Source organism: Chelonia mydas, chromosome 2, assembly GCF_015237465.2.
Source record: "Chelonia mydas isolate rCheMyd1 chromosome 2, rCheMyd1.pri.v2, whole genome shotgun sequence".
In the NCBI taxonomy this organism is placed as follows: domain Eukaryota; kingdom Metazoa; phylum Chordata; order Testudines; family Cheloniidae; genus Chelonia; species Chelonia mydas.
The window spans coordinates 185,420,332-185,438,898 of record NC_057850.1 but is presented as its reverse complement, the minus strand read 5'-3'; the positions used below and the strand labels follow the sequence as shown (position 1 = coordinate 185,438,898).

The 18,567-nt window shown below is 39.2% G+C and overlaps 1 protein-coding gene across 12 annotated transcripts in view; it reads left to right on the top strand.

Moving 5' to 3' along the window:
* Nucleotides 1-18,567, top strand: part of ATP2C1 (ATPase secretory pathway Ca2+ transporting 1) — a 108,749-nt gene that overhangs the window by 62,934 nt on the left and 27,248 nt on the right. For all 12 annotated transcript variants that reach the window (XM_043540827.1, XM_043540831.1, XM_043540825.1 and 9 more), the window contains 6 exons: nt 4,441-4,596; nt 6,710-6,778; nt 9,701-9,776; nt 10,377-10,443; nt 11,570-11,694; nt 13,131-13,228. In XM_043540827.1, coding sequence (XP_043396762.1) covers nt 4,441-4,596; nt 6,710-6,778; nt 9,701-9,776; nt 10,377-10,443; nt 11,570-11,694; nt 13,131-13,228 — 591 coding nt within the window. The remainder of the gene's footprint in view (nt 1-4,440; nt 4,597-6,709; nt 6,779-9,700; nt 9,777-10,376; nt 10,444-11,569; nt 11,695-13,130; nt 13,229-18,567) is intronic.

Genomic DNA, 18,567 nt, shown 5'->3' with positions numbered 1-18,567 from the left:
ATCACAGATATTTTTTTTTCCTTATGAGACCCCTGCCTCATTTGTCAATGCAGGTTGAACAGTGAATGAAACAAGGTTACGTTGTGAATGATGCAAGAGTCCTGCAGAAAATGACTGTGGGCCAGATTCTGTGCTATGTCCAGAAGTGCTGTACCTGGTAGGGGAGAGCAAGTGTGATTTTTGGGTTGTCTGTGCCCTTGGAATTCTGGGTCACTGAAGGGACCAAAATGGAGAATGTAAGCATTCGTATGGGTTGCCCTAAGTAATGGCAGCTTCCCTACTGCTACCTGTGGCCTGCAGCACAAGCTAGAATGGCTGTAGCTGTGTGCAATGTAGGTCTGGATCTTTCCACTCTGTCCCTATTTCGAGGCTTTTGAGGTGCTTAGAATCTCCTATGGAAACTCAATGCGGTGCCTGTGCCAAAGGTATTGGTCTACAAGGAGCTGTGGGAGACTTTTCAGCTCATTTTCACTGGTGGGGTTGCAAGGTGGAAGCTGCAAGGGGAGAATCCCTCTGTTTTCTAGATATGCTCTTGTGTGCCAACGGTCTGTCAGGTGTCCTACGGTCTAAAATTGGGTTGAAATATCCACAGGAACCATGATTAGAGGCAGACCATGTAGAAAAGATTAGATTTATTGCCCTTTGTACAGATCACCCACCAACTAGGTCCTCCAAAAACACTTAAGTTTATCTTAAGCATTATGAATAGTATACTTACCAAGTGAGAAATGCACTGTTTTTTTTACAAAAGAATATAACCATGTTGGTTTGACCGCTTCCAAAAATAATTAGCAGGTGGGTGAACTACATGGTCTGGGTCGTTGAATCCCAGATAGCATCTGGCTGGATTTAGGAGGTATGGCCTTAATTGGGATCAGCTTTATAACAAGCGTGTAAATCCAAGATATCTGAATTTCTGCTGAATAGGAAGAAACACTTAACTATTCTCTTCAATTTCCTTAAAAATGAAATGGACAACTTTAACAGCCTGCAGACATTGTCAAAGGTGGTTTGCTCTTTGTTGATTTCTTTGCATGCACTCATGTAACAAAATGTTAGGATTTGTGAATTAGTTTTTCTTCAGAGGGATTGTAGACGCTTCTGATCAGATATATTCCATTACGTAGAAAATGGAAACATAACTACAGCTGTGTGCACTGTACTGTATTGGTTTTAAGTCATTTGTCTAGCTTCTGTCTGCAACTCAGTGTTAGATTCTTTATTCTCTATCAAGACAGTCACTTTTTTTTTTCCAGCTGCCTTGAACCAATGGAAGTAATTTACTGTTAAGTTTCATAGGCGATTTCTGGAGAAACAAAAGACTGCGTTTATTTGCATTGTATGACAATTTAAAAAATTAGCTTTGCAAATACTCGGAGTGTAAATAGTTTAAAAGCATATTTTTGAGTTCCAGTATTCCTAGCATGACCTTTTTAACAGAGGTTGCAGTTGTACATGAGCATGTTGAGGTAAGGGCTTTTTGGGATAAGATCAAATCTGCTTGACTTTAATGACCTCCCTTACATGTATTTGGATCTCATTGAGAATGAGGCTTATTTTATTGGATGCTTAAGACTTCCACTAAAGGTATGCATATGTCTAAGAGTTTATTCTTAGCCCTTTGTGTCTACAGGATTTGACTTGTTTCATTTATAAAAAGCATTGCATTGTTTGTATCTTAGTAGACCTTTTGCTTGTCTTGTGCTTTTTTTAGATGAAGTTTAGTCCAATTCCAGCTAGTCTCCTAGATCTATATGGGCCTATCCTTTCACTTCTGTTCTTAATCAATGACAGATGTGTTTTTTCTTTAAAAAACACAGTAACTGGTTATTTTACAGTTAAAACCCTGGGAAAAATCATTTTGTTGATGACACATTAGTGTTCATCTGCACAGCAAAGTAGGCCAGTCTAAAAATGTGTGGGATTTGAAGATGCAATGTAAACATGTAGTCGACTTCATAATATTTTAGCATTATTAGAGAAACCTCTGCGAAGATGTGACTGCTTAAAGAGGTTTTTTTGATGCCCTGGGATTTAGACCAAATTAAATGAAAAGCCCACAGTGTGAATCTACATTAGATGAATATGTGGCTTTGCAACTTATTTGTAGGGAAGTGACACACACAAATGATCTAATATATTAGAAGGGTCCTAGAATAAAATACCTAGTTTCTTGCTTGATCATGTATGTATATACATGCATATAGATAATTGTTATATTTTCCTTTTTATTTATAGATATTCAACTGAAATTGCATTTGCTCTGACAAAACTCAATAAGTTAAACCTGAATGAGGAATATAGATTTAATGAACTGCCTGTTTTTTAGGTGATTGGAATTAAGAGTAGGTTTTAGAAAGGTTATACGCCTTAACAGTACTAGTCAGAGGGGGAGGAGGAATAGGACAGTTGAAAAACTAGTTGGTTTCAGAATATTTAAACAGCTTCTAAATCTTCAGTCTAATCTTCTAGTTGATGACTGTCTTAGAAAACTGCAGAAATTAGAGTTAAACAGTGTTTGTCCACTAAAGCATTTCAGGTATAAGAAAAAAGGAAAAATCTTTACTGAACTAACTCCCACAGCATTTGCTGAAAATCTCATTTTTCTAAAACGTGAAATTTGAAACTGCCTTTGTAATCTCTATATACTAATGAGCTATCCATGTATTCTGCTAATCCTCTCCAAAAATCAGAATGTAACCCTGACAAATAAAATATTGCATATTACAGTTCAGGCTTCAGACAAAATATCTCTTGGGAATGATTATTTAAATGTTTCAAAGTCTCATTATTAAAGCTGAACAAGGAGACCAATGCAGTTTGTTTTTTAATTCCATAGATAGACTTGAGGTACTGTACTGTTTACATAAAAAAAGTAGCACTTTCTGTAGCTGTTCAATTCTAGATTTTATTGATTTATGATTGAAAGATTAGTTGCAGTTTTTGACAAGTGTTCCTTTTCCTTTATTGATACAGCACCAACATTTTAAAAATGGGCACTGCCCTGGTAACTATTTGAGAGAATAGCAGGAAATAGAAGGGATATGGCTGATCACAAAGCGCTTTAGTAAAGGTACTATCCTTTTTTAATGTTAACTACATTTTTATCTAGTGATCTATATTCATCTTGCTGTCCAGCACTGATAAAGAATACCCAGTACATTAAAAATGGCAACATTTTATTTTTGAACTGGAAATACCTGAAATGCTGTGATCTGCCACAGCGTTAGCTGTTTTGAGTGCAATTCAATTGGTCCATGTTTACCTTTGGAAAGACCTCCTTTTGATGAGTTTAGGTGTTTTAGTGAAGGATCTTCCCATCTGTCCTTAAACGCTGTTCCTCAGGCAGCTGGCTAAAAGTGTAGACTGATTAGGGAACACCATTTATTTGTAATCTATTTAATCAACATCCCTTTACAGAGTGATTACAATCAGGGGAAGACTAGAGCAGAGTAGTCCTTTGTGATTGACTTCCGGCTCATTCAAGAGGCCAGAATAACTCCCATTAAAGACCATGGGAAAGCCTTTAATGGGGGGTTGGATTTGACGCCAAGACCCTTCTAGGTGATATATTTTTATATTAAGACTTCTATTTTTTGCTTTGCACTACCTTTATTTCTTTACCCCATGTCTTAACCTGTCTTATTTTTCTTAATACTAATTCTTCCTCTTTCTGCCAGACTCATTCCTGGGCGGTTCTGCTGATTAAGGGAATCTAGACTAAAGAAACATGATTGCATAGATGAAAATGTATCTTCTGAACAACAAGGCTGCCTTGACTATTGACAGGGAATGGTATTTTTTTTTTCAAGAAATTAAGTGTGAACAAGCACTTTAGGGAACAGGATTCTTGTTAGGAGTTGCCGAAGAATGAAGCTAAGAATTGTCTCATAGGTGAGAGTGAAAGGATGATGCAGCTGTGCGTATGTACTTGCAATCCTAATCCTTTTGGTTGGTGGTTGAATGGATCACAATAGCAGCCCTTCTTTGGGTGGACCAATAGGGATACTAGGGTTTGGGAATCCAGTTGGTAGTGGTTTTAATAAAGACAAGTGAATTGCATCCTCACTTATAGTCAGTACTGTGCCTCTACAGTTTTTTCCAAGCTGTTAGAGTATCTGTTTCTTGTTTTTCTTCTTCTCAAGTTTTCCTCTGGTTTAATACCTAAGATCCCAAAGACTTCTGCATTTATTGAACTGGAGGATACATTCTGTACAACAGCTTGTTCATTTACTTAGTTTTCAACTCACTTCAATGATTATAAGAGCATGTTTAGTTAACGTGTAATTTCCTTACACATATGCAATACATTTTGTTTCTAAGAAGGGAATCTGAGGGAGAATTTTTAACTGTCTCAGCATTCTGAATACTTTGAAAAACTCAGTGCTGTGGAGATGGACATGAAGCTTTTTACTTAGTCAGTATGTTTTGTTCCCAAAGGCTGTGGATCTTTCTGTTGATGAATCTAGTCTGACAGGCGAGACTGCTCCTTGCTCTAAATCGACTGCTCCTCAGCCAGCTGCTACCAATGGAGACCTCACCTCCAGAAGCAATATTGCTTTCATGGGAACACTGGTTAGATGTGGAAAAGCAAAGGTAACATCATATTGGTCGAGAAGAATGTACTGCATGTCTTAATTATTTCTAAGCTGTCAGATCTACTTTAAAGTTCATCCATCTATTGACAATGTAGCTTAATAGCTGTACAATATTTACATTTTTCTTAAACCAATATTTAAAATGCATGACCTTTTGTAATTAATATAGAAGTGTTTAACTACCTGATGTACTATAGCAGAACTTTTTTTTGTAGCTTACTTCAATTACTTGGTTCCAATGACCCATAGGGGGCAGAAAGTACTAAAAGGGGAGTGTGTGTTTTGTGGGGGGAGGGGGTGGAAATTGGCCTGTGAACACCACAAGGTCTCCCACATCGCATGAGCACAAGGCCCATCTGCAAAATTCCAGGTCTTTTACTTCTGGGAACCATTCCTTTCAACTGCACTGGAAACCAGCCACTGGGGGTGCCAGCGACTAGCTTGGTCATATCCCACCCATATTGCCTGGCATCAAAACTCCTAGTGATCCAGTCCCTCACATTCCAGAGCCAGATGTCTCTCCCAGCGTCATCCCTGAAAAACTCAGGCCAACTGTAACAGGTTTCCCTGTGCTGAACCACTAGTCTCTATGAATATCCTGGTAACCTCATGGTTCACATTCTTCTGGGCCTTATCCCCAGGAGTCAGTTCATCAGCTCTTTGTCAAACCTGCTTTCTGACCAGACCATTCTTATGTCTGGCCACAATTGCTTGATCAACCCAACATCCCTCTGAATTCAACCCCTCCGGTTGACTACAGTGCAGGCCCCAAGATCATTTTTCTCCAAGGTGAATAACCAGGACTTTAGGTGGATGCTCATTATTCATTAGTGAACCCCCCCCCGCCTCTCCTGCCGAACCACTGAATGTTTACAGCTTTAGTCTTGAAACTCAGCTGCAAATCACCTGACCATCTTCTTGTGGGTCCAGTGTGCTATAGAGAGCTGGCAAATCCAAACATCAACTGTGTTTTGGATGTCCCCCTCCCTTGGGGTGGACATAAACCTTTAACAATTCAATTTCCAGTGTCCTATAGCCTGAACCTTTTGAGACAAAACTCGCTGCTGCTGCACTCCTGAAAGAATGTGTACCAAAGTTAGCCAGGTGGAGACAAAAATAGGCAAACACTTTTTACATAACTGCAGCAAATAGCTTCCTGACAAGATATCAATCACCCTTGTACAAGTAGCGGGCCTGGCTCCTGATTATATATTGCTAGGAAAGTTTTAACTGCCCTTATGGGACACTGGTATTCATTCACACATTCCCAAAACACCACGAAGACCCCTTTCTTGTTCTGGTCTGTTTTTGAATACCCTAAGTGCAGTGACGCTGCTCTAGGTGACAGCCATATGTCCAGTAATTCCAATACCTGCTTGGGCCTGTCTGCAGCTGCTTGAGGCAGCTCACTTACCCTGAATGCAGCTGGAATGGAACAAAGAGACTCCCCATGGCCCAGACTACAGTTTAAATTAATGAAAGGGGATGGTGAGGGAACAATTGACTTTCTCCTCTGCTGGCCAATGAATGGCTAAAGCAGTAGTCCCCAAACTGTGAGGCGCACCCCCCCTTGGGGGGGGGGGGCAGAGGAACGTTCAGGGGGGAGTGGCGTTTATGGTGGTGTGCCACCCAGCCTTGCTCTGCCCTGGCCCCCTGCTGCAGCTGATGGGGGAGGAGAGGCACAAACAGGTGTAAGAGGGGGCATGAGGTAAAAAGTTTGGGGACCACTGGGGTAGAGCCTCTAGAGGGGGAGGGGCTACCCCTGCATTCCTAGTGAATGCTATCCTCCTTTGTGCTGGGGCTGTCCCAATCACTGCTGCTCCTATCAACTTTTCTGTCCATAGAGGCAGATGGGTGGCATTGTATTCATTGAGATATTACCTGAGAAGTTACTGAATACTTCAGCAGAGTGTACAAAAGGCTTGCAAAATGCTTTGCAAAAATGCTTATCCGACTTGTCCAGAGCACTGAGAAAGCTTTAATAAAAAAAAAAAAAAAAAAAATCAGTACAGCCAACTAGTCAGTATTTGATCCATAGACTGTAAACAAATTGTCAAGAACTATTAACTGTTGATGTAAAGTCTCAAATTGGAATGAATTTTATTTTTTAGGGGATAGTGATTGGAACTGGAGAAAACTCAGAGTTTGGGGAGGTTTTTAAAATGATGCAAGCAGAAGAAGTAAGTATTAATACTTCAAGCACAATACACTTTTTGTAAATGTAAATACTTCTTTCCACCAAAAATTTTGTTAGTGGAGCTTGCATTGGTATTTTAGCACAGAAATATGGAAACCTTTTCTCTTATTGGTGTCACTGTCTTTTAATTTTTCTTCTCTTACACGAAAACAAGTCTGAACTCAGAGCATGAAAGCAGTAATTGAATTCAGATCAGCAAACTAATCAAAATTGATGTAAAATGTGCAGATAATTGAAATAAGATTCTGAACTTGTTAAAGATTCATTGCTATGCTAGAACAGTTCTTAGAAAAATATGTGGAAATGTATTCACTGGGAATTGTTTCTATTTACATTAAATTGTCCTGATGCTCATCATATAGGATGTAATGGTTTCATAACTTGCTGAACAAAGGTTTTCCAGAGAAATGACCAAAAATCATGTCCTATATGGTGGTCAGAATTTCTTTAATCCTTTTTGGCTAAAGGGTCATTGTCAAGACTGACTGCAGCAAAATGTATATATCTTTAAATTCCTTTTTAAAGCACAATTTTCTTCAGAGAAAAATTACTTTCAAAAGTCAGCTTGCCCAAACAAGGGCTTCAGAAGAGAAACGTGTGTGTGTGTGTGTGTGTGTGTGTGTTTAAAATCTGGGCAACCGGCCAGAAACACAACAGTGCTGCAAGGTTTCTCCGGATTAATGGATTATTGTCGTTGTGCTCTGCTTGCCACTTGGTGTGGGGTTGAGGGGGAGAAGGAGGAAATGCCTTGTATTGAAACAAACAAAATCTTGAATTCACAAAACTTCAGAAAGGAGGATTTCATAAGTGATGTCTTTGCATTTGTGTATCTTCTTTTCTTTTGATTTAGAAAAACAAGCCCCCATACACAGGCTCTGAACACACCCTATCACAAAATTAAATATACATTTCAGTGTAGTGTTACAGTTAATTAGTATGTTTCCATGTTAATTGGAATGCAAAACAATCAATTACAAATGTTAACCCCATGCCTCCAACCAAAATAAATGTAATTATTAAAGTCTAAGCTCTGTAGGTGGAGGAGGAAAAAGCTTGGCTCAATGCACTTATATAACATTTTAATGAGTAGTTGATGTGTGCTGGAAAAGAGTGTTTTGTGAAACAGAAGAAATTGATATCAAACAAGTCATAAATCATAAACTACATCTTTATTTTTCCTTGATATGGAGATAGTTTGTTAAATTCCATAGTGAATAAATGTTAGATTTTACCTTGGTCACTTTCTGCACTTTGTTTACCTAATGTCTCTCTGCAGTTTTAATTGGCTATGGTATTCGTCACTTCCTTTCTAAACTGTTGTGCAATATTGTTGCTGTCCACTATTTTAAGCAATTTAAAACTATTGGGTTTCACTTATGTAATTGAAGTGACCCTAGTGCTTTTTCATCTCTAGTTTGTATGGAAATTATACAAAGTTCACTTCATAAGGTGTTCCATGCTGTATTGTCTGTGTCCTTTATGATGATTTAGTTAAGGCATCAGTGGTAATGGTTCTTAGTTAATGAAACTGTGAAGTCTGTTAATAAATTCTCTCAAAATAGTTCATTTTCTATGACTACTGAGTGTAAATGGTACTCAGGAATGAGATACCAGGGTTCTTAAGTTTGTCTGTAATGCATTTATGAGCCCACTTTTTTTAATCCTCAGAAGTATTTGTCCATTTTCTCATCCTTGTTGCAGTCTTTTTATTGCTTTATGTTCAGCCAGATATGGGAGAATTGGGAGGGTCTGCAGTAGGGAGCCTTATTTGGTGCTGCACCAAAATAATGTGATAGTTAAGGCAGTTCCCTCTTTGCTCTCAGCGGAGACCTGAGGTTTCTCTCTTCTCTTCCTGATAACAGAACATTTCCTAGATGTCAGTTGACACTGCAAAGTTCTCAATTATACCGTGGATATTAGGAAGTCAGAACACTTATCCTTCTACTTCCTGGGCACCTAAGCTAGACATGATTGCATCCCTGAGCTCCCAGATCTAATATTCTGTTTTAAGCCTCTTTGGGGAAAATACTTCCCATTGTGTTGGAGTTAGGAATGAGTCAAAGTACTATTCAGTAATCTGAAGTACCAAGTCAACTTGGCTATTCTCTGTGCAGTTGTATCCATAGGATTCTGACCCTTTGCTTTTACTCTAGTTTTTGGAAAGCTTTTCTTAACTACTTAATAGAGCATTCAGTATCTGCTATATGTATTTTTCATACCATAGTTTAACTTTTGTGTTACTGTGTAGATGACCATTGGAACATCTAATGTAAGTGTCTGCTTTCCTGTCTCTTATTTTATGGTTTCTAACTTGCTTTCTACAGAAGCTGGTTTTGTATGCAGTTGTCTGTTTTTTGGCATTAGGTGTTATGTATCTTTCTATGGAATGACGAGTTCTGAATCTCCTCCAGATGACCCAGCAAATCCCCTGGGATATATAGTGGCCTTTCATGACTCTGATACTTGTTTAGATCTTGAAAAAGTCACACTTGTTCCTCTGTTACCTGGAACCATGGGGTTGTCTGTCTGTTTTCAAGAACTACAGGGCTTCAAATCCACTTTGCCAACTTGTAAATACTCAAGATAAATAACTTGGTACATTCAAAGCGCTAGGAAGCTGCTAACAAATTATGTTCTTCACTCTAATGAATTATTCTTTGATGCTTGACTTCCACTTCTCGTAAGAGTGGAACAGAGCACTAGATAATGCATAGTGCACAGATATTTCTATAACCTAAATGTGGCTGATAATTGTACATTTTGGTGGTGTCAGCTTTGACAGAGTACCCATTACACTTTTACATTTTAGAAACTTAGTGTCATACTTTGTATTGTAGTGTTGCTTACATTTTTGTTTAAACATTAATGATTCAATTGTCACCCTGAACTCTTGCATTTCATCAAGGCTCCAAAGACACCTCTGCAGAAGAGCATGGACCTTTTAGGAAAACAGCTTTCCTTATATTCCTTTGGTATAATAGGTAAGAACATATCTGTATCTGCATTTCAGGTTTTTAGGAGCATTCATAATTAATTCCTGCTAGACACTTATGTAGCTGTAAACGAAAAAATGTTGGTCTTGTGAAATTTTGGGATTTAAAAACACTTTACTTTTCTGCTTGCTTTTAATTTTATGGGTCGGTGCTTATTGGTATGGAACAGCAATTGATTGAAAACTGCTAAACCAATGTTGCTTTCGTACTTGTAGATCTTTATTTGTTGCATATGTCCTGCTGACTGCTACAGATCTCTTCTCCCACTGTCATATTTTTCTGATATTTTCCTACTCTAAGTCTTCCTTTCCTTTTAGATGGCCATTTGTGCCTCCTATTTTAGTTCTGAGTCTCAGTGCCAATGCTGCTCAGTGGTTTAGCTGACAGAAATTTTATTTCACTTTTGATGCTGAAGGGTATCGCCATGCTAACAGACCCGCATCACACTGGCTAAGGAAACTAAGCTTGGGTTCTAGAGCTGCAATATATAGCACAAATGACAAGTTTACATGTGTTTAATGTTTGATCATCCCGAAGCCCTTACATTGTTTTATATTTAAATACACCCCTGCTTTGTTCTGTTTGTAGGTATTATTATGCTGGTTGGCTGGTTGCAAGGAAAGCATATCCTTGATATGTTTACTATTGGTGTGAGGTGAGAATTTCATATCAAAGTGAAAAATATTCTTCTTTGAACACTAAAGCAAACACTTGAAAATCAGTTGCATATGTATTTTGGTATGTCTGTATAATACATGCTATGCTTTTAAGCCACTTACATTTCAAATAAATGTAACAGATATTCTGCTATGACACGAGAATGGTCAGTCACTTCCATTTTTATGTTAAAATGGTATGTATACTGTGCTTGAATTATTTAAATCCCTAAATCTATGGCCTAATCTCTAGATGTAGTTGCAAATTAAAACACAACTAACATCTGTATACATACTGTAATAACCAGAAGTTTAGATTCTGTTTAATATAACCACTAGAACTCACATTTAAGCCCAAAAGAATAAAATTCACTAATTTGATGGACTCTGGTGAATGCTTGAGTAAATAAATATCTTGCTTCATGTCCTAAGACTGTCTCCCTCCCTCAGGGTGGTAGAGGGAGTAAGTTCCCCAGAAAGAGTCCTTCTGTGAAGAATGACCCTTATGTTAGGTGTCCCAACGATCTACTCTAGGAAATCTGCCTCACATACTAACTTTGGTAGTGCATAGGAAAAAAGGTGATCTTTTTGGGAAAAGACCCAGACCATATAGAGTTTTATATGTCAAACCAACACTTTGAAGTGCATCTGTGAGAAACTAGGAAGTGCTAAGTACTCTCTGCACCAGCTGAATTTTTCAAACATCCATGTAAGATCATCTTAAATATAGTGTATTGTTGTACCCCAAACTGGAGGTGACAATGATGGATCATTGATGCAGCCTGCATTAGAGAGGAAGTTTGACATTTTCCTAGAGGGATATATATGGAAAACGGACCCACGAAAGCTTATGCTCAAATTTGTTAGTCTCTAAGGTGCCACAAGTACTCCTGTTCCATATATGGAAAAGTTAATGATGTGCTGAATTACCTTTCTTACCTGCTAATTTGATACGATTTATGCACAATTCAGATTTTATTAGTTAGGGTTTGAGGGTCTTAGATGGGGCGGACACTTCAAAATTGATCTTCCATCCTTAAAACATTGTCTCTAACTTGATTGATTATGCTTCAGTTAGTACATTGACTTCTAAGCCAGTGTGTTTTGTTTACATTTTTATTGCAGTTTGGCTGTAGCTGCAATCCCTGAAGGACTGCCTATTGTGGTAACAGTGACATTGGCCCTTGGTGTGATGAGAATGGTCAAGAAAAGGGCTATTGTAAAAAAGCTACCTATTGTTGAAACTTTAGGTATGACTAAACCAAATAATAAAGAATATTGTGATATTAATGTTAGAGTTAACAGAAAAAACAAAGTTTAAAAAGTCTGTTCAACTACTGTTAGCAACAATTTTACCAAGAACATGGTAATACTTTAAATACAGAAAATTGAAGCATTTTTTTTCAAAAATTATTATACTGTTGAATTTACTGCAGGACCTGTGATGCATTTTCTCCAGGTTCTTGAGCCTAGCATCAGGACATACAGAATTCATTGGCCTATGTCATTATCAGGCTGTAGTTTCACAGGTGAAACATATGGAGGAAAACTGTTCACCAATTAAAACACTATTCTCTTTCCTGTGCTTGGTTAAATAAAATACTGATGCTTTTAAAATTGGCAGGTTGCCATATATTTAGGAATAGTACCATTGAAATATTTGTGAACACTTCTAAGTTTCAGTACTAGAAGATTGCATGTTGCATCATCAGGAAGTCTGTGTATTACTTTTCCAGTATGTATGATCTTAATGTCAAACATGAAGCTATATTTTAGATATTAAACAAGGACTCGCATCTATATCCTATGAGGTGCCTCAGTGCATTGATACTAATGGACATGCAGAGTGCTTCAATGCTGCAAGGTTCTCTTAACCCTTTTAGAGTTCCTGAAATGTCAAAGGCACTGAGAAGCACTATCTCAAGGTGCCATTATTTTTCTTGCATTGTATGGTTAATAAATCACACATTCCAAAAATCTCTGCCATCCAATTAGACATTCAGATTTAGAATAGTTTAAATAAAAAAAAGACAAATCAACTTTGACTTGAAATTTTAAATGCTCAACTTAGGAAATTCATGTAGATGCAATATCTTTGCTAGAGTAATAATAAATATTATTTGTTGAATGTAAGGAAGAACTTGTGGTTGCTATGGAAATAACTGCATTAAACTTTTTACTGTTCACAACGTTTTCTGACACTTCCTTATTATAGTTGTTTGTCTTCCTATTTACTGAACTACAAACACTTTGGAAAATTATAGTTCTTAGCTGCATTCATAACTCTTTGCATAGTTTTGTTGAACTATCTATTGACAATTTTGTGGTGAATCCTTTGAATCAGTTTACAAGTGACTAGAAATTTTTTGCCTCTGTGCTTAAAAAACAAACAAAACCTGCATTGAATCTTATAAAATCTAAAAAATGGAATTGTAATCAGGTAATTAGTTTTACTTTTTGGCATATGAGAGTTCTGAAGGAGATAGTGAGAAATTAAAGCATAAGTGAAAATTGTAACTGGCTAGATATTTTAACACCTCCCTCTAATGAAGTTCTGTAACATGAACATCTTATCTCCAGTTCCAAAGCACTTTGAAATAAATTTGTCTTCAGTGAGGTTTGTTTGCTCATAAACTACTCATGTTTCAAAGAAGACTTCTTGTTTAGTTTAATTTGTTTTTTTCAGGTTGCTGTAATGTGATTTGTTCAGATAAAACTGGAACTTTGACCAAGAATGAAATGACTGTTACTCATATTTTTACTTCAGATGGACTGCATGCTGAGGTATGTGGTAGGAATATATTTTTAAACTTTTTCTCTAGTGACTTTTAGTGCAGATGAAAGGTGCCAGACTGACATATGTTAATTACAGCAATCAGTCCTGGGGGAGGGGGAAACCCAGACATCAGCCCCTGCCTCTGTCCTTGGGCTCACTCTCACTCTCACACCCTGCTTCTGTGTTCAGCAGCACAAGCATTCCACATTAATGGTTTGCTTTGTGTCGTGGAGCAGATCAGCACAGCATGCAAAGGCTGGCAGAAAGGGTGCTTTGAAAGGTCAGGGGCGTGTCTCTCCAGGGCAGCTGGGTTCAAAACAATGAGCAGAGCGGTCATTTGAGGCATTATGGGACAGCTCTGGAGGCCAGTTACAGCGCAGAAAGCAATCAAGTGTCAACTGGCAATAGAGTGCAGGAGCCTCTGCACAAATAGCCTTACGGCTCTCCTCGAGGTTTGTTTGTTTTTTTAAGCACTGCAACAGAGGGGTTTCCGCACACAAAGTGGCGTGGCAGTGTGTACATGTCTGCAGTTTGAGCACAAAAAGCTGCTTTACTGCACAGAAACTTGCCAGTGTAGACAAGGCCTAAGTGATGCTGTGTGATAAGGCAGTGAACAAATGATAAAGGTGAAATCTTGGACTTACTGAAGGCAATGGGAGTTTTTCCATTGACTTCACTAGGGCCAGGATTTTGTCCTGTAAGTTTAGTTACTACCAAAAGGCCACATTCTCCAGCTGAACTCTACAAAGTGCCTATTAACAAAGTGGAAATTCCATTTGACTGTGAATCATTGGAGACTAACTTTTCCCTTCAGCCAACTGATTACAATTAAAAATGAAATTCTGCCCTCTCCACTAAAGATATAGGGTATGCTCTAGCCAAGTAATCAGAGTTCTGATTGTTACTAAGCCTGAATACTGGAATAAGCGTGCTGTGCCAAATACCTACTGAGTCACTTGTGGTGAACTGATAATGAAACATAAGCAAACTCAGTGGTGTCTCTCCTTGCATGTTTCTGAACCATATACCTTAGATTAAGAAATGTTTTTACAAAACATTTCTTAATCACTCACATAATCACTTCTGTGGGTTTTTTTGCTGTTGATGTGGATATTTTTGTAAAACGACAGTTTAAACAAAGCTATCATAACATCTGTTAAACTGAAATGGACTTGTTGCATGGAGTCAGGATATAGGAATGACGTTCTGATGCATAACTATAGATCAGAGCAACTCTGAAAATAAAAATATTTGGGAAAATGTAGTTCAAATCAAACTCACTCATAATTTTCCATGGAAAATTTGCCTTTTTAAAATCCATCCCCCCCTCCCCCCCCCCCAGCTGCAAGTCTTAAATATTTCAGGTTTGGGCTTCTTTGAAGAGCCAAAATTTGTCTCCTTTCTATGGTATTTTCCACAGACTTAGTCAAAACCCTGGTTTTCTGTCAAAACAGCTTTGGGAAACATTTTTGACCAGCCCTACCATATAAATTTTCCAGTCCTGCAGTTCTCTGCATGAATAGTTATTTGTCAATAACTGTAGGGTTTTTGCAGTCAGGTACTCGGATCAACTTACTCTGGTTGGCTCCTGCATTCAGAATTTCCAGCTGTTTACTATCTGTAACAATGGCTGCCGAAGTGTCACTCCCCTTCAGCTGAAGCAGAAAACTCAGCTACTCTTTTCTTTTATGCCAGTTTTATACAGAATAGGAAGAACTGAAAACTTAAACCAGTCTCAATTTCTTTGACTACTTTCAGGTCTGATTTTGCTCCCATTGCCATCAATGGGCATCTTTTCTTTGACTTCAGTAGAAGGAGGATGGTTTATCTGTTACCTACATCCTTTCTTCTCTCCTTCTTTCGACAACCACAGTCTTGTGTTTATATTGGGAGAAACATATAGTGCCTCTTTTCTGATTGAGTTTTGAAACACAGCATAAGCAAAAGTATATTGCTGTTATTCTGGGGAGAAGAACCTTACTGAATTGAAGGGAAAAGAAGAAAACAAAGACAAAGATGAGGGAATGAAAGTGGCAAAAATTAATTTTCAAAACAATGTACTGGTCAGCAGTTTGACAACTTGCTTAGTTTCTTGTCTTTTTAACTTTTTTACTTTTTTTAATTTAAAATATCAGTGTGGAAACTTGGAGGGCTCTATATATCCCTCTAATTACTATACCCAGAGTTACTAAACCAACCTTCCACACAAACTTCCTCGTGGCTGGACTTTACTAAAACTAGACAAGCCATTTACAACATACATTTTGCTTCTCTACAAAAGAAAGGACACTAAACTATCTAAACTACTGCATGCCACAAGAGGCCACAGCAGTGGTTCCCTTAACCCACCCAGCAATATCGTTAATCTATCCAACTATACTCTTAGGACACATTCTGCTGGGCTATCTCGGGGCCTCTCCTTCTGCCCCTCCACCCTCACGAACATGATACAATTCTGTGGTGACCTAGAATCCTATTTTCGATGTCTCCGACTCAAGGAATATTTCCAACATGCCTCTGAACAACATACTAATCCACAGAGACCTTCCTACCAACACTACAAAAAGAAGGATTCTAGGTGGACTCCTCCTGAAGGTCGAAACAACAGACTGGACTTCTACATAGAGTGCTTCCGCCAACGTGCACGGGCTGAAATTGTGGAAAAGCAGCATCACTTGCCGCATAACCTCAGCCGTGCAGAACACAATGCCATCCACAGCCTCAGAAACAACTCTGACATCATAATCAAAAAGGCTGACAAAGGAGGTGCTGTCGTCATCATGAATAGGTCGGAATATGAACAAGAGGCTGCTAGGCAGCTCTCCAACACCACTTTCTACAAGGCATTACCCTCTGATCCCACTGAGGGTTACCAAAAGAAACTACAGCATTTGCTCAAGAAACTCCCTGAAAAAGCACAAGAACAAATCCGCACAGACACACCCCTGGAACCCCGACCTGGGGTATTCTATCTGCTAGCCAAGATCCATAAACCTGGAAATCCTGGACGCCCCATCATTTCAGGCATTGGCACCCTGACAGCAGGATTGTCTGGCTATGTAGACTCCCTCCTGAGGCCCTACGCTACCAGCACTCCCAGCTATCTTCGAGACACCACTGACTTCCTGAGGAAACTACAGTCCATCAGTGATCTTCCTGAAAACACCATCCTGGCCACTATGGATGTAGAAGCCCTCTACACAAACATTCCACACAAAGATGGACTACAAGCTGTTAGGAACACCATCCCCAATAATGTCACGGCAAACCTGGTGGCTGAACTTTGTGACTTTGTCCTCACTCATAACTATTTCACATTTGGGGACAATGTATACCTTCAAATCAGCGGCACTGCTATGGGTACCCGCATGGCCCCATAGTATGCCAACATTTTTATGGCTGACTTAGAACAACGCTTCCTCAGCTCTCGTCCCCTAATGTCCCTACTCTGCTTGCGCTATATTGATGACATCTTTATCATCTGGACCCATGGAAAAGGAGCCCTTGAGGAATTCCACCATGATTTCAACAATTTCCATCCCACCATCAACCTCAGCCTGGACCAGTCCACACAAGAGATCCACTTCCTGGACACTACGGTGCTAATAAGCGATGGTCACATAAACACCACCCTATACCGGAAACCTGCTGACCGCTATTCCTACCTACATGCCTCCAGCTTTCACCCAGACCACACCACACAATCCATTCTCTACAGCCAAGCTCTATGATACAACTGCATTTGCTCCAACCCCTCAGACAGAGAAACGCCTACAAGATCTCTATCAAGCATTCTTACAACTACAATACCCACCTGCGAAAGTGAAGAAACAGATTGACAGAGCCAGAAGAGTACCCAGTAGTCACCTACTACAGGACAGGCCCAACAAAGAAAATAACAGAACGCCACTAGCTGTCACCTTCAGCCCCAACTAAAACCTCTCCAATGCATTGTCAAGGATCTACAACCTATCCTGAAGGACGACCCATCGCGCTCACAAATCTTGGGAGACAGGCCAGTCCTTGCCTACAGACAGCCCCCTAACCTGAAGCAAATACTCACCAGCAACCACATACCACACAACAGAACCACTAACCCAGGAACCTATCCTTGCAACAAAGCCCGTTGCCAACTGTGTCCACATATCTATTCAGGGGACACCATCATAGGGCCTAATCACATCAGCCACACTATCAGAGGCTTGTTCACCTGCACGTCTACCAATGTGATATATGCCATCATGTGCCAGCAATGCCCCTCTGCCATGTACATTGGTCAAACTGGACAGTCTCTACATAAAAGAATAAATGGACACAAATCAGATGTCAAGAATTTTAACATTCATAAACCAGTCGGAGAACACTTCAATCTCTCTGGTCACTCTTTTTCTGACCTAAAAGTGGCTATTCTTCAACAAAAAAAACTTCAAAAACAGACTCCAATGAGAGACTGCTGAACTGGAATTCATTTGCAAATTGGATACAGTTAACTTAGGCTTGAATAGAGACTGGGAGTGGTTGAGTCATTACACAAAGTAAAACTATTTCCCCTTCTTTATTCCCTCCCCCCGCCCCCCCCCCACTGTTCCTCAGATGTTCTTGTTAACTGCTGGAAATGGCCCATGTTGATTATCACTACAAAAGGCCCCCCCCCCCCCGCCCCCAGTCTCCTCACTCTCCTTACAGTGTGCATAATAAACACCCATTTTTTCATGTTCTGTGTGTATATAAATCTCCTCACTGTATTTTCTACTGAATGCATCCGATGAAGTGAGTTGTAGCTCATGGAAGCTTCTGCTGAAATAAATTGGTTTGTCTCTAAGGTGCCACAAGTACTCTTTTTTTCTTTATACCCAGAGTTAAGGTTCAGTAACTTCAGTGTGAGCACAGTCATGCCCCAAAGGAGGGAAATGAGTGAAAAGGCTTCTGAATTTTAGTTTTAAATTCTTCCTGTATGTTTCTAAATAGGGTTTAAACTAAAACTGCCACAATCGTTCAGATCAATGGTTCATCTAATTAGATAGCCTGTTTCTGATAGCAACCAGTACCAGATGCTTCCATGGAAGGAACTTTAATCCTAAACCTGGACACATAAACCAAATACCCACACTACTAACCTAAGGGATTATTGTAGGGCCCCTGATTGGGGCCTCTAGGTGCTACTGCAATACAGACACTTAATAAATATAAATTAATAAGTCTTCAGTCTAATCTCTCCCAGGCCTCATCTGCTTTGCTGTTCTTCAGGCAACCCACTTCCTGTAGCTATACTTCTGGCTCTCATTGCTTGACCCCCTGCAGTGGGTATGCATTGTAATCCACTTAACTGCCCTTGGGGGATGGTGAA